Genomic DNA, 17,194 nt, shown 5'->3' with positions numbered 1-17,194 from the left:
CTTCAGTCCTGTCCATGTCCCACTTCTTCTTGGCTAACCTCTTCCTCTGAATACTATCCTGAACTTTCTCATTCCACCACAAAGTGTCCTTATCTTCTTTCCTCCTTCCAGATGACACACCCAGCACCGTTCTTCCTGTCTCCCTGATCACTTCTGCTGTAGTTTCCCAGTCATCTGGCAGCACTACCTGACCACCCAGAGCCTGCCTCAACTTCTGTCTAAATTCCTCACAACATTCCTCCTTTTTCAGCTTCCACCACTTGGTTTTCTTCTCTATCTTTGACCTCTTCTTCTTGCAGACCATCAAAGTCATCCTAGACACCACCATCCTATGCTGTCTGGCTACACTCTCTCCAACTACCATTTTACAGTCACTAATCTCTTTCAGATTGCCTCTTCTACATAGGATGTAGTCTACCTGTGTGCTCCTACCTCCACTCTTGTAAGTCACTCTATGCTCCTCCCTCTTCTGAAAATAAGTGTTAACCACAGCCATGTCCATCCTCTTAGCAAAGTCCACTACCATCTGTCCTTCAAGGTTCCTTTCCTTAACTCCAAACTTGCCCATCACCTCCTCATCACCTGTGTTCCCCTCAGCAACATGTCCATTAAAATCTGCTCCTATTACCACTCTCTCACTCGTGGGAATACTCTCTACCACCTCATCTAATTCACTCCAGAATCTCTCTTTCTCCTCTATCTCACAACCTACCTGTGGGGCATACCCACTAACAACATTCAACATCACCCCTTCAATCTCTAACTTCAGACTCATCATCCTGTCTTCACCTCCAAAACATTCCTCACAAACTCCTCCTTCAGGACCACACCTACCCCATTTCTCTTACTATCCACACCATAATAAAACAGTTGGAATCCTGCTCCTATACTACGAGCCTTGCTACCCTTCCACCTGGTCTTCTGTACACACAGTATATCCACCTTCCTTCTCTCCATCATGTCAGCTAGCTCTCTACCTTTCCCTGTCATAGTACCAACATTCAGAGTTCCTATTTTCAGTCCTACACTCTTACCTTTTCTCTTCTCTCTCTGTCTACGCACTCTCCTCCCTCCTCTATTTCTTCGACCAACAGTAGCCCAATTTCCACCAGCGCCCTGTAGGTCAACGGCGCCGATGGTGGTCATTGTTAACCCGGGCCTTGACCGATCCGGTATGAAATTCAGAGTACTGACGATTCACATGATCAAATTTGGCAATGTTTTATGCCAAATCTGTGACCCCCATGGCTAGATTGTACTTTTAAATCCATAATATTATAAATTTACAGTTTATTGATGGTCTGTGGTTTTACAATGCTGCAGTTTTTAAAGGCTTAATATTATTGTTAGGTGAGCTTAAAGAGTGCACTACTATGTTCATATTAAAATATGTATAAACTTAATACATGACCTAGATTATTTATTTAGTAACATCTTCTCCTTTAAATTTAATGTAATATTTATTAATTAAAAATTGTTGCTGCTCCAGTTAAGCTCAGTGTGCTCCCTTTAAGCTCATCCACATTAAACGTCTTTGTAAAGACTTCATAAACAGACTTTAAATATTAACTGATGGTTGCCACTTTAAGTTAATCTTTATAAAATGATTAATAACTTATTTTCACACCCTTAAAGGGTTAGTTCACCCCAAAATTTGATTTACTCACCATCAAGCTATCCTAGGTTCAATTCAATTCAATTCACATTTATTTGTATAGCGCTTTTCACAATACATATCGTTTCAAAGCAGCTTTACAGAGAATGCATGTCAACATTACAATTTAAAGAATGCAGTTAGCTATCAATGTAATAATTTAGGCAATTTAATTTACAATCACTGTTAGCAGTTTAATTGAAGATAGAAGCAATGAGCTCCTGGAAATAATGAATTACATATTAACAATAATTAGGATATATAGAAATTTGGGAATGTGCATGTTGATCCAGATGTTGCGTCATCTGTAGTCCTAGCAGGAGTTGGCGCCCTCTTTTCAAAGGTGTTGGTCATCTGAGGTCTTCTTAAGAGGCTGGATCCAAACTGAAGCTGATGTACTCTCTAGTCACCTCGGGATGAGCGTCTTCATTAACAGTCAGAAGCAAAGCATGCTGGGAACTAGAAGTCTGTTGTAACCACTGATTGTAACTCATTCTATGAATGTGTGTATATATGTGTGTACAATACATTCACATTTATATGGGAACATGTATGTGCAATATATGTACACAATAAAGGATAAAACTTTATGAATGTAATGCTATTTTTGTCTTAATTTATAAATATTTTATATGTATCAATATATAGCCATACATGGTCAATGCATATAATGCAGTATATTGAAAAATATAAGCATAAGTTTCCCATATATGGAAATGTATTATGTAATATATCGCATTATATTTTGCAGTATATTCCCATATATTTTTGTCCCGTAAGGATAAGTACACAGGAGATAATCCATTTTGGGCCTTATAGGTCAGTAGCAATACTTTATAATCGATACGGAACTTAATAGGTAAGCAGTGTAAAGATCATAAAATTGGTGTTATATGATCATATTTTCTTGACCTGGTAAGAACTCTAGCAGCTGCATTTTGTACTAATTGTAGCTTGTTTATTGAGGAAGCAGGACATCCAGCTAGTAATGCATTACAGTAATCTAGTCTAGACGTCATGAAAGCATGAACTAATTTTTCTGCATCAGAAATAGATAACATGTTCTTAGCATGTAGCTTAGCAATGTTTCTGAGGTGGAAGAAGGCTGTTTTTGTAACATATGAGATATGATTTTCAAAGGAAAAGTTGCTGTCTAATATAACACCCAGGTCTTTAACTGTCGAGGATGGAGTAATAGTACATCCTTCTAAATGTAGATTGTAATCTGAGAGATTCTGTGTACAGGTTTTTGGTCCAATAAGTAATACTTCAGTCTTATCTGAATGATAACTTAACCCTATTCCTACCCCTAAATCTATTCCTACCCATAACTTATCCCTAAAATCAGAGGGGAAAGATAGGTGAATAACATTGATATAGAAACACCTAACCCTGGTAGCAAGCCTAAACTTGACATAAACGGTAAACTTGTCCCTCAAATCTGATTGGTTGATTGGAATGTTGTTCCAGGATCAACAAAGATGCTGATCCAGGAACATGTCTTACTTGGTAAAATCACGGTGACCAAATAAAGGCCTTCTGAAGTGAAGCGATGCATTTGTGTAAGAAAAATATCAATATTTAAAACTTTAAAAACTAAAATAACTAGCTTCCGACAGACAGCCGTACACAAAGATTTACGATGAAAGAGTGAACTCTGACTTGACGCATGACGCAATGACGAACGTGGAAGCACAGAGGAAAGAGCAAAACAAAACACCGGTCATGAAATTAGAATATATAACTGAGCAAATTGAATGCCTCGTTGCTTGATTTTAGCGTTCCGGTTTTTTTTTGTTTGTTTGTTTGTTTGTTTGTTTTTTTGTTTTTTTTGTGATTGACTCTGTACCTTCAAATAAAACATTTTTCAATTCTTTAAAATGGTTGTTTAAAATAAACAAGAATTTTTAATAAAACATGCTGTGAGCTTAATGGCAACAGGGGTGTGCTTAAAGGGTACAAAAATTTACCCATTAAGCACAGCCAGACTTTTTGCATTTAATGATGTACATCTTAATTGAAATGCTTTTGTCATTTAAAATAAAATTAAATATTGTGTGAGAGATTAATATTTTATTTTAACATAACTTCTTGTACTGAAACCAATATCCTGTGCACTAAATATGTCTCAATGTAGATTTTGGTGAGCTTAATAGGTACGTTTACCCTAACATATAACTTTATTGATAAACCCATAACAACAACAACAACAACAACAAAAAGATAATCCAAATCGCAGGAGTAGACAAACAAAACAGCTTTGGCTTGTGCACAAAGACAATACTGGACAAAAAAAGCTCAGTGGTTGAATACAAATGAGATAACGAAGGAAGGGCAGGTCAACATAATTGGTAACTATAGTGACAAATTACTGGAGGAAACAGGGAACAAAGGAAACAGGAACAAAATCCCAGGAAACAAGGAAAAGTCCATGAAAACCAACATTAACCTGAAACCTGGAGATTTCACTTCCTATTTCTGTGTGAATGAGACCATTCTACCAGTCAAAATGACTGAAAAAATTTCAAATGATTCAAAGCATGAATATTAAATCACTTGCAATCACTGAGAACAGCATGTTTTACATATAACCAGTCTGTGTGAACTAAGTGATTTGAGTATGGGTAAAGAGAAAGACATGGGGGAGATGGAATAAATGGAAAGGAAGGACAAGTGAGAAAGGAGCTTTTCCACAACCTCACTATAGAGTGGTGCAGGTATGGCATCACTTTGTAGGCCAAAACATGGAAACAAGTTAGCATTTTAGTACTTCATCGTCCCGAACTCAATGGGTTTTTTGAATGGGATTTTGGTTAAATGGCTGAAAAAAGGTCTGTGGTAAACACAAGCTCAAGACACAATCATGTTTTATTCTACAGCATAAAATAAATCAGTATTACCCCAATCATGATTTTTTTAAGCTGTTATGTGTCTTGAAAAAGGTGTTTAATGTCCCTGACAGCGTCTGTTGTACCATTTAGCCACTTCTTAGCAACCGACCATCACGCCAAACAGGTAAGCTCAGTCCACTTTTACAGCCTTATCATGCTTATAATTGTGCTTTTATAAACTATTCTAACTCAAACTTTCTAGGAAAATGTTTTAAAATAAAAATCGTAAGAGTTGTCGGAAGCTTAGTGATGGTGACATTGAAGTTGTGGGACTGTGGTATAGCTCGTTTATAGCCTACCATTAAATTTTGACTTCTGGGGACTGCATTTAGGCTTCAAAATTCATAAAAGTTGTGTTCATCTGTGAAAATGATCTTGATTGACAAAATGTGTAATTATCATTTTGTGATCAACTTTGTGATCAACTTTTGTTGATCACAGAGCTTGTTTTTTGTGATAATTCAAAAGCCTATGGAAAAATCTTATTGGGTTTTTGTTGAGGGAACCAGTGTGAGTCTAAATTCCGGTTGGCCTACAAAGTGATGTCATATCTGCACCACTCTGTAGTCATCAGGGCCACATTAACATAAGAGCTAGGAGGAGCTGAAGCCCCAAGGCCCGAGCAAGGAGGGGGCCCATGATTGGCTATGGACGGAAGGTCACAAGATCACATGGACAATGTACACCTTGGTGAGGGCCATCCACTGTAGTGGATTGTAGTCTGTTGTTATTCTGAAACTGCACCCAAGGAGAAACCTCAACTCCAAAACTGCCAATGATGGCAAAGGCCTCCTACTCCAAAGCAGCATTGCATTTCATTCTCTTTACACACTAAAAGGTGTAGAAGCAAAACTGAATATATATGAAATGAAAAGTATAGATTGTCCTGCAAGTTGTCTTGCTTATTTCACTTGTCACATGTCATGCTAAGAAAATGTTGTTACAACCACACAACTTTTAGATGATGTTTGCTTATTTTACTATGATTTTTTGCTGAACTACGTGGGTAACGAAGAAACTTGTGATCACAGTCAGCTAACAATGGTTTTTCTGAGAAAAGCCTGCCTGAACTGTGAATATGAAGCAATGTTATTCCAGTGAAGTATAGAGTATAGTCAGGGGTGCATTAATGCAAGGCTTACCTGGGCTCAAGCTGAGGGAGGGCCCCGGTGATGCTGGAAAAAATATAATCACATTTTATAATGAGTTGACTGTCCCTTTAACATTACAGTGTTAACAGTGTAAAAGTAGCCCAAGTTGATGTCAAAATAATATCTCGAGAATATGAAATCGAGAGCTTTTAAAATTTTACCAGTCACAAATACATACGTAGAACGTTCTTTTTCAAGGCTGTCATGTAAAAAAATAAAATAAATTCAACAATGGCAGAAGAAAGACTTTTTCTGACACACATGTGATAACTTGTGCTTTGTGATTAAGAAGATTGAGTGAATGTAGGTAATAGTCCTTGTGGATGAAGGGCCCCCTCAAGAGGTAAAGCCCAGCAGCCTCTTATAGTCTTAATGTGGCCCTGAGTATAGCTGCTGTACTATGTGCCTTTTGCATGTTCTCCAAGATGCATCTATTGTCAGTAGTCTATATGGACACCTTTTTCATTTGGAATGAAATTATTGAAATTGATCAAATCAAACAGTGTTTACAAGAAAGCAAATGTGGTCTGGCTGATGTGTATGTTTATATATCACAAGCTTCAAATTAGGGTTTGATCTTTTGACGTGCACACTGGCTATACAGTGTTTTGTGCTGTTATAAACTTAATATTTATCTACTTTGGGTCCTAATTAGGAGACATCGAGCACATGAATCTTTATGCCATGCTGGTTATATTTATTGAGCAGTATAAATGCACCTTCCTGCACACAAAACAAGGCGTCTGTGGATGAGAGTCAGAAGCAAGAATTGGTGGGACAACATTGTCCTATTACACTATCTGATCAAGTGTTTACATGTCATATCGAATGGATTAGAGAAGGTTTAAACCAAGCCTTCCAATCTAAATTAAATTTAAACCAGATTTGATTCTGATAGCGGTGCAACACTCTGATTTCTTGTTCTGTGTGAGTTTAGTGGCGTAGCGCTCCGATTTCTCATTTGTGTGGTGGATGGTGACTATTGATTCTACAGTGGTGGCTGACCCTGACACAGAAAGATTTTACCCCCTCTTCCATTATGGACAGAACAATGGACATTATAACTGAAATATACAATTGAATCGGAATCAGCATCAAATGGAGTCAAATGCTTGAGAATCAGATATTTCTTTTGTGACTTCATTTTCAGAAATGCTCATCAAATCTAGCTTTTGTCATTGAGAATAGAATTGAGATGCTCCATGGTTAAGTTGTGTTCCTCAATGGACCACTTTTACTTTGTCATAGTTTTACTGACAATTTATTTAATGATCAATTTTTATTTTTGTTTATTACATTTTTTTCTTTACAAAATGAAAATGTGCAACTGGAAATTATACAGCTATAATGTAAAACTCCAAACTCTAAAACTGATAATAAATAAATAAATAAAACACTTGCTGGAAAACAATGACATATGATGCAAAATATTACTGAAAGTATGTCATTTTCAACATGTTCAACACAATTTTAAAACTATCACTATCACACCACACTCTCTTACCCCTACTAGCTTTTGAGAAAAGTAGGATTTTGTTGCCATCTACATACAGTTTTCATTTTTATTCTGGGAACAATATTAATAGCATTAAGATATCTGAGTATCTGAGTTATCATTCTAGTTTCTCCTCCCCAAGTCCTCATCTTCCACCTCCGCCCCTTTCAGATAGACATAAAGCAGAGGCATGCATTAATTTTACCATTAAGAGACTATAACTTGAGACAAAACACTTCTCACTTTCAAACAAGGTAAGGCAATTATACAAAATTACTTATATAGGGCCCTATGAAATTCGTTTTATTTTTTCCCAAATTCCGTTTTATTTTTTCCCAAATTCCGTTTTATTTTTTTCCAAATTCCGTTTTTTCCGTTTTAATTTTTCTGGATTCCGTTTTTTTCCATTTTTATTTTTTGGACTCGATTTTAATAGTTAAATTAAATTTTAATAAGCAAAAAAAAAAAAAAAAAAAAAAAAGTTTTTTGGCAATCAAATGAACGGATAACATTAATTTAATGAATCTTTTAATCAAGAAATTAAACATTTTTTATCAAACAAAGTGCTGCACAACAGAGCTTTACCGTTACAATTAAAACATGGAAGAAAAACTGAGATTGTTCCTTAAAAATATAGTTTTAATAATTTATTATTATTATTATTTTTAAGTCTATTAGTGTTAGTATTATTATTACATTAAAACGTATCTAAATTCTACTTTACAACAGTAATACGTTTCTGTCAAGTTAAATCTAACTTTTATTTTGACCGGTTGCCAAGAGCTTTGAGTTTCTGTGTGTTTATGGTATAGCGATAGATTTTCTTAAACAAAGCGGTAAAATGCTGATGAAGTGACTCAGAGCAGCTCTGGAGATGAATTTTGTGCGTTCATGTCCTCATATAGTGACACGTGTTTCAGTGTGTGTGTGTGTGAGGTAAATCAAAGAGTATAGAACCCAAGAGGCGACACTTTGATACTTTGTGGGTAACAGCCACTAGATGGCGCCCCGGTAGCGCGGCCGCCATTATGGGGTGAAAATACAAACTGGCCCATAGAATCCTTCACATCTTACGCACCCAAAATCGGCGAATTTCACTGCCAAATCAGAAGCGCAATAGAACAGTTTTTTTAATTAAGTCACCAGTAAATTGTATGGCACCTACAGTAAATGTTGTATTGTCTTATATATGTTTTATTTTACCAGTTGTGGAATCCAACCATTCAACCATCAGAATCAGAATCAGAAAGAGCTTTATTGCCAGGTATGTTTACACATACTAGGAATTTGTTTTAGTGACAGAAGCTCCACAGTGCAACAGAGTGACAGAGTCAAGACAAGACACAGATAATAAAAAGAATAAAGAATAATATACAAATATACAAGATAGACAAAGTGCAAAAAAAAGCTAAAAAAAAAAAAACAAACAAAAAAAAAAACAATATATAATATAGACAATTTGTATGTACAGTTATGATGTGTGCAAATTTTAAATATAAATAAGTATGTGTTTTAAGTAAATAATGCGGACGGAATCGCGGAATCCATTCATAAAAACGGAATTTACTATATAACGCGGAATGTCACGAAATTTGTCAAATTTTTGATGAATGAATAAAAATAAGGTCAGTACACTTAAATTAAATCGCGATATAGACTAGTGTCTGGGAATATTAAACCGCAAAAAAAACTATTTAAATATGAATCTTGCATGTCTGTGTGTCTTAATGAATTAATGGCGCAGAAGCGCGGTTTCATTTACCCAAAGAATATACACTAACAAGAAGTGACACTCAATAGAACGTTCCATTGCAACATCGGCGCCCAGCAGTGGCCTGCGTTTCCGCCATTTTGGGGTGAAAGCGGCTCGTCAGTCTACTAGTTTCTATAGCAATATCAGCTGCTTTGTTAAAAAAAAAACATACATTAATGCTGAAATCCAACCTGAATGATGACAACACAGAATAAAATACTATCACTAGTGATCATCAAATCCTTTTAACAGTTTATTTTACAGACTGTGTTTAAGTCTTCCACTTTTTTCACAAAACCTTTTTGCTCTCTAGAGACCAAGTCAGTTTGGGTTAAAATTCTTTGAAGTTCAAGTATTAGCATTATAAACACTGAATTAATGCCAACATATGAAATTAAATTAAGGACATGCATCAGAAAAATTGGGAATGTTGGACAATAAATATATGAATATAACAGCTTGATTTTGCAGTGTTGTCTAATGTCCATTAAAGCAAACGTGTCCAGTGCGATAACGGACACAGCAATGCATCATGTAGGCTATTATAAGATCATTATGTTTGTAGCGTGAACCATTAAAACGTACAATATAGCCTACGTCACGTGAAAACTAGCCTATATGAAATGACATTTGTTGACGTCTGTCGGTGCAGTGTGAATTAGCCTTAGACTCCACAGTATACTTCAAATGAAATCGAAAAACAAATTAATGTGACACTATTCTGAATAAAATCAGGCCAAAACAAAGTTTGTTTTAAGTTCGTTTCGGAAGTTTGAAATAGCTTGCCAAAGTGAACTATACGAAAAAGTTAGCTGCAGCTGGCAAACACCTTCAAACTACCATTGGTCTATGCTAATGTTTACGTAATAGGTAGGTATGCTCTGGTGCTCCACCTACATTTATATGGAAATCTTCTTCAGTTCATTACTTCTGTTCAGTCCGTTGAGGCCATATGCGAGTAAAAACAAACACACTATTTAAAGCCACATACTTTAAATTAAAGGGATCTATTTAATAAAATGTTATATACGCCTATATAAATGTGACAGGACTTGTGAAGGGCTGAATAACAGAGCTGGTGCAAACATATCACTGTCATTTTTATTGTGTCTTAATTTTGTCATTAAATTTTGTTATAATAAAAATTGTGATGAATGCTGCCACTTGTAAAATACTAACTACAAAGTGATATTCTCTCAGGTACGGAAGCCCTAAACGGAAATGGATTATTATTATTTTTTCTATTTTGTTTTCTCGTGATCACGACTTATTTTCTCGTGATCTCGACTTAATTTTCTCATCATCTCCACATAAAAGTTCTTTTTACAGTGATTGATTCTGAAACACTGCACCCGGATTCTACTGTTGCTATAGTAACGAACACAACTTTCACGCGCATCAGATCGACAGATAAATCATGCGCTCTTATATCTTGTGGATATTTCAGCAAAATGTTTACTTCGCTTAATAATAAAGTTTACAATAAATAACTACATATAGGCTAATCAATCACTGTTTAATAAATGTACGCTAAACATTTTATTTGTGTAATTAACATGTTTAATGTTCAACAGAGCATTCAACGTCTCAAGTGCAGATGGAGTGCCTTCAGAAAGATGCCAGATTATAGGTTTAATCCTAAAAATGGTTAAAGCTGCTTGGATTAAACCCACTTTATTTTCCTCATTCGCTTGAAATAAAATTATATTACATAATGTGTTTGTTAGGCCTACTTTTATTCGTCATGTAGGATAGGCTGTGATATCATGTGCGATAAACCGTCTTCCTCCTCCTAGCTCTTTATTAAAAAGAGGTGCAATACTCCAGATTTAAAAAAAAAAAAAAAAAAAAAAAAACTTTAATCCAGTTGATATAGGCTAAAACAATCTTGGGATGCTGTTTGATAAGTGTTTATGTGTATGTGTGTGGTTTCACGAAATGTAGAAAATACAATAGGTTCAGGCACGTGCACACAGGGGCTTGAGCCCCTGCCCTTTTTCTTCCTCGAGAGAAAGTGCCCTTTTATCCATTTAAAAATATTTAAAAATCATAACACCGCATAACATAATGCTATTCTTAAATCTACGCTTACACAGGATAATACATCAATAAAAGTTTAAACCCTCGCTCTGTCTTTGCATGTTTGATGTCCACATATTCTTGTTGAAGAAATTACAGTGGCTGTAGCATTTCTATAAAAAAAGTGTCCGAATATTATTATTTAACTAATAATATATTTTTAATTATGGTGGTTGGCTTTGATCTTGCTGTGCTGTGTAACAACAAAAATCAGCAGGCGTTTGGCGCCCTCTGCAGGGATTTGTTATAATATATAATGTATTTATAACATTTCAGGGTAAAAAAAAAAAACCTCTTGATGTGTTTAAACATGCAGATGAGCTTGTTTTGGTTAATTTAGAAGAAATCTACAGATGCAAACAGATGGAGGGTAGTAGGCTTAAAACAAACACCATCTAAATGTGTAGGGTTAGGGTTAAGTTTTCTTTCAAGACATGGAAGCAAAAATGGACCACAATCTTAAAATTGTCCACTACATGAAAGAAGTATTCCAATAACACCAAAAGAATTAAAACGATTTATTGATTTGTGCAAAATAAACAAATTATTAGTAAAACTATGTCCCTCTCCTTGGTGCAGTTATTTATCCTAAATATATAGCTACTTGAAAATAGTTGCTGTTGCCTTCTCTTGTGATAAACCTAGTGAATACTAAAGAAGACCATGGTCTCTGTGTGAACTGATTATTTTGTAGAAACCTGTGGAGTATAAAACAATTGCGTGAGTGTAAGGGAATTAAAATAAATTGGTAAGGAAGTCAAAATTGTTATAATATATTTAAGGTTTTTTTTTTTTTTTTTTTTTTTTAAATAAATAATTATGAGAAGTGCCCTTTTTTCCACTTGAGCCCCTGCCCCCCAAAATGTCTGTGCACGTCCCTGAATAGGTTACACACTATCACTGAATTAAATGACATGGGCTATAAATATATTTCTTATGAATATACATTGAGTGACATAGTGAGGTAAACGAACACAGAAACTGCGATGATTAAAATGGCATCTTAAAGATACACAATAAGGTGCAAACAGTGACATCAAAAATAGTTTTAATAAGCAATAAGTTTAGTATCACACGGAACTATTGCGGTAGTGAAACTGTGAGTCATGCATCTAGCAGCCAGAACGTAATAACAGATAGGGCCTACACTTTCAAGCAAAATAATCATATTCAAGCATTTAACAGTTAAGTTAATTACTTAAACGCACACAGTACTGCACAAAATAAAGCGATCACGAAGACTCTCTCTGTCCGAGACTCGTACAATCTGGGCCAATATGAACTAATACAGTAAAATTGATATTTACCGCACCCGCATCAGTTATATTTGGTAATATACTGCCACCTGTTGGCACATTTGTGTAATTTAGAGCAGAGATTAAGTCGTGATCACGAGAAAACAAGATAGAAAAAAAAATAATAATAATCCATGGCCGTTTAGGGCTTCCGTACTCAGGACATTTATTTTCAAATTTTATCTTTGTTTTGAGCAGGAACAGGAAAGCCATGAATTCTGAAATCTCAAAATCTACTCAAAGTCTTAGCTCTGCTGAGGACATGAGGAACCAAACCAAACTTATAATGCAGCCCTATGCCAACTGGGAAGAGTATCTGACTCCAGCACCTCTATCCATAGCCATCCTGGGAGAGCTGGTTTTCATCTCGTCCTCAACAGATTTCTCTATCAATAAAAATCCCCCTAAAAATGGCTATAAATTCATCAAATACCCTGATTCCTTTCGTGCTTGCCTCATGCAAGTGTGTAACTCTGGTTGGTGGGCATTTAATGAGGCCCATAAGAGCATGGATCAGATTCGCCTCCATACTGCCCAAGTTCCACAATACATGAAGGCAGCTGTGAAGATTCTGTTCCAAGGTGATGATGAAGTTGTCAAAGCACATCTTCCTGATCAGCTGGACAATATCAGAGTCATTGCAGATGAATGTCTTGAGTTGTCTAGTGCAGCTGAAAAGCGTTTCACTGATGTCATCAATATCATCCAGGAGCTGCTAGAAGCTTGTGTGAATGCAGAACACTTCTATGGGGAGGAGATGGCAGCAATCAAGAAAAAAATAGAAGAGAGCAAACTGAGGGAGCAGTCAGCTCTAGAAGCCAAGAAAAGGACTGAGAAGGCAGTGAGTGCCATGGAGAAGCAACTGGGTGAGGCTCATGAGAGCTACAAGAAAGCTCTGGATTCTCTCCCTGGTGGATGGGAAATGATTGGCATGGATTTTGTGGGCGGAATAGCTCAGAGCTGTAAAGATCTGGTTACTGGACTGACAACTGCTGTTACTCAGCCAATGAAAATGTTGAGTTCTCCAACAAGTACTATAGCTAATGCTGTGAGCCACATTAAAGGTCAGGAAAGCCAAAGAGATATGGTAGATGATATAAACATATATAGTAAGTCGGCTGAAATTTTAAATTGTGCACAGAATATCCAGCAACTAATGAATGTGAATAGTGAGGTAGATGGCATTGCCTGGACAAATCTGTATGATCAGAAGCACAAAAATACAAAAACAGATTTCATAGCAAAACAGTTTGAAAGAATTGATAAAACTTTAAAGAAAATCTCTGATTGCCCAGCAAAAATACAAGCTTTAAAATTATGCAATAAGGGCATGGAAATATGCAATCAGCTGGCAAAATATGCACCAGATGGCAAATGTGACCAAGAAAAAAGCATAATACAGGAGGTCCTGGATCTAAACAAATTAGCTCATATTTTTGACAGCAAAAGCAAAGACATCACAAATTCTCCAGCCATTTCTCCAAAACTACCAATGATGCAAAAAGAAGAAAAAAAGTCAGAGAACACAAGTCCTTCACAGAGGGCCACGGAGAATGCACGATTTGCCATAGAGCAGACCCGAGCTCAGATGAACAAGACAAGAGAGACCTATGAGAAGTGTATGGAGAACCTAGAGAAGAACCAGAAGGAACTAACTGATATCCTGGTCACTATGAGAAACTGTGAACTGAAAGAGATTGACTTCAAAACTACCATAGAGATGCTGGTCAAAGGAATGGATGCCATGGGGAGAGTAAAGGAGCAGTGGGAGAAGATGGTTCACTTCTTTCAGATGGTTTCCAACATTATAAAAACCAGCCTGAGCAAAACTCTCACAAACTTTGTCTCAACATCCGAGAAAACACAAAAGCTCTCCTACAATGCAAAGCTCTTCTCAAAAGATCTGCTGTACACTCAAGCCTTCCAAGCCTGTAACATTGCTAGTCTGGTCCATATGATCTCTGGAACATACACAGATGTTTCCAACAAGTACCTGATGGACCGTGTCAGTTCACTGGGCAAACTGATGGCCATGGATAAGAGTAAGCCAGAATTCGAGCATGAGCGACAAGCGCTCCAAAATTCATGTGATGAGGCACAAAAAGGCATCTTAAGGCTTGTCCTGAAAAATAAAGAGGAGTTTGACAGGAAGAGCACTGCAAGACTAGAAAGGATTGATCGAGAGTTGCTTGCCATTCTGCCCCCTGCTCCTCTAGAAGAAATCAAGAGTATTCAAGAGGCTGTTCAAGCTGGATTTAGTGAGGAAGAGGAGGCATCATTCTGCTGAAAGAATGTACTAAAGAATTGTTTTTTTTCTAGTTTTACATTGGTAAACACCAGATGATAATATATTTCAGATTTAAGCTTTGCTTTTCTTTAACATGTTGCAATGATAGGTCATTTTTGACAATCACGCTCTTACTCCTGTTGAGAAACATTTTAAAATGTTTATTTTTTGACGTTGTTTCTTCAGTCGGGATTGTCAGAGTGTTTTTAAATCATCATGAATTCAGATGAAACATTTAACGTGTAATATTAAAAAATCTCACCTTAATTTGATTTCAACATTGTCTGTGTGATAGCTTTATCTGTTAAAATTGTTTAGGATCTCTGGATTTAAATCTCTGTTGCTTTTTAGAAAATATGAGACGAGACAAAAGCTTTTTCTTTCAAATGTAACAACCATTCCTGTCAAGTCATCCCTCAATATCTGAAATTTTGTTCCAGATTAAGTGTGGGAAATTGGAGAACATCTTTTTGAGTACTGGTATTTAGTGGACTTTTACTTATGGTTTTTGCTTATGGAGTTCTGTTTGGATTTTAGACGTACTTCTTTTTAATTTTCCATAGTGTGTTTCTATTTAGACAAGTATGCAAATATTACTGGAGAGCACAAGGATTAACTACTTTAACAACAAGTACTATAGCTAATGCTGTGAGCCACATTAAAGGTCAGGAAAGCCAAAGAGATATGGTAGATGATATAAACATATATAGTAAGTCGGCTGAAATTTTAAATTGTGCACAGAATATCCAGCAACTAATGAATGTGAATAGTGAGGTAGATGGCATTGCCTGGACAAATCTGTATGATCAGAAGCACAAAAATACAAAAACAGATTTCATAGCAAAACAGTTTGAAAGAATTGATAAAACTTTAAAGAAAATCTCTGATTGCCCAGCAAAAATACAAGCTTTAAATTTATGCAATAAGGGCATGGAAATATGCAATCAGCTGGCAAAATATGCACCAGATGGCAAATGTGACCAAGAAAAAAGCATAATACAGGAGGTCCTGGATCTAAACAAATTAGCTCATATTTTTGACAGCAAAAGCAAAGACATCACAAATTCTCCAGCCATTTCTCCAAAACTACCAATGATGCAAAAAGAAGAAAAAAAGTCAGAGAACACAAGTCCTTCACAGAGGGCCACGGAGAATGCACGATTCGCCATAGAGCAGACCCGAGCTCAGATGAACAAGACAAGAGAGACCTATGAGAAGTGTATGGAGAACCTAGAGAAGAACCAGAAGGAACTAACTGATATCCTGGTCACTATGAGAAACTGTGAACTGAAAGAGATTGACTTCAAAACTACCATAGAGATGCTGGTCAAAGGAATGGATGCCATGGGGAGAGTAAAGGAGCAGTGGGAGAAGATGGTTCACTTCTTTCAGATGGTTTCCAACATTATAAAAACCAGCCTGAGCAAAACTCTCACAAACTTTGTCTCAACATCCGAGAAAACACAAAAGCTCTCCTACAATGCAAAGCTCTTCTCAAAAGATCTGCTGTACACTCAAGCCTTCCAAGCCTGTAACATTGCTAGTCTGGTCCATATGATTTATATGCTTTTCTTTAACATGTTGCAATGATAGGTCATTTTTGACAATCACGCTCTTACTCCTGTTGAGAAACATTTTAAAATGTTTATTTTTTGACGTTGTTTCTTCAGTCGGGATTGTCAGAGTGTTTTTAAATCATCATGAATTCAGATGAAACATTTAACGTGTAATATTAAAAAATCTCACCTTAATTTGATTTCAACATTGTCTGTGTGATAGCTTTATCTGTTAAAATTGTTTAGGATCTCTGGATTTAAATCTCTGTTGCTTTTTAGAAAATATGAGACGAGACAAAAGCTTTTTCTTTCAAATGTAACAACCATTCCTGTCAAGTCATCCCTCAATATCTGAAATTTTGTTCCAGATTAAGTGTGGGAAATTGGAGAACATCTTTTTGAGTACTGGTATTTAGTGGACTTTTACTTATGGTTTTTGCTTATGGAGTTCTGTTTGGATTTTAGACGTACTTCTTTTTAATTTTCCATAGTGTGTTTCTATTTAGACAAGTATGCAAATATTACTGGAGAGCACAAGGATTAACTACTTTAGTTCTGCTTTAAGTGTAATTGTTCTTATATTGTCTTCTGCCTTTGATTTTAATAAATGGACTATTATGCTTGCCAATTTGTGCTTTTTCTTAATAACTTTATTATTTAATTGGTAACACTTTACAATAGGTTTCATTTGTTAACATTAGTTAAATATATTAGTAGTTAACATGAACTAACAATGTAAAATATTTCTAAAGTATTTATTAATCGTAGTTAATTTCATTTACTACAATTTGTACATTTTAATTTTTATTTATACATTATTAAAACCAAACATTACCAAATGTACCTGATAATATTATTTAATGGATCTGAGCTACAACATGAACTAACAATGAACAGCTGTATTTTTATAAACTAGCATTAACAAAGATTAATACTGTAACAAATGTATTTCTCATTGTTAGTTAATGCATTAACCAACGTCAACTAATGGAACCTTACTGTAAACTGTTACCAGGAAATCTTTTCTCTGTTC

At 35.8% G+C, this 17,194-nt stretch overlaps 2 protein-coding genes across 3 annotated transcripts; both read left to right on the top strand.

The window, feature by feature from the left end:
- Positions 1 to 7,357: 7,357 nt before the first annotated feature.
- Positions 7,358 to 14,877, top strand: LOC127497555 (uncharacterized). Of its 2 annotated transcripts, XM_051866080.1 has the most exons (3): positions 7,358 to 7,445; positions 8,398 to 8,455; positions 12,517 to 14,877. In XM_051866080.1, exon 3 carries the CDS (start codon positions 12,530 to 12,532, stop codon positions 14,603 to 14,605), a length of 2,076 nt encoding a protein of 691 aa, XP_051722040.1. In that variant the 5' UTR covers positions 7,358 to 7,445; positions 8,398 to 8,455; positions 12,517 to 12,529; the 3' UTR covers positions 14,606 to 14,877. The 2 variants fall into 2 exon arrangements, with proteins under 2 accessions (XP_051722040.1, XP_051722041.1); XM_051866081.1 differs by lacking the exon at positions 8,398 to 8,455 and having other exon boundaries at positions 7,412 to 7,445.
- A 252-nt stretch (positions 14,878 to 15,129) lies between these two features.
- On the top strand, positions 15,130 to 16,789 carry LOC127497556 (uncharacterized). The gene has a single exon (XM_051866083.1). The coding sequence runs from the start codon at positions 15,290 to 15,292 to the stop codon at positions 16,193 to 16,195; it is 906 nt and encodes a 301-aa protein (XP_051722043.1). The 5' UTR covers positions 15,130 to 15,289; the 3' UTR covers positions 16,196 to 16,789.
- Positions 16,790 to 17,194: the final 405 nt, after the last annotated feature.

Source organism: Ctenopharyngodon idella, chromosome 16, assembly GCF_019924925.1.
Source record: "Ctenopharyngodon idella isolate HZGC_01 chromosome 16, HZGC01, whole genome shotgun sequence".
Lineage (NCBI taxonomy): Eukaryota > Metazoa > Chordata > Actinopteri > Cypriniformes > Xenocyprididae > Ctenopharyngodon > Ctenopharyngodon idella.
Note: the sequence above shows the minus strand (reverse complement) of the source record. Positions and strands in the feature narration are given on the sequence as shown.

Excerpts from the sequence above, each read along its gene's own strand:
- LOC127497555 (XM_051866080.1), top strand. The coding sequence starts at position 12,530 with ATGAATTCTGAAATCTCAAAATCTACTCAAAGTCTTAGCTCTGCTGAG.
- LOC127497556 (XM_051866083.1), top strand. The coding sequence starts at position 15,290 with ATGGTAGATGATATAAACATATATAGTAAGTCGGCTGAAATTTTAAAT.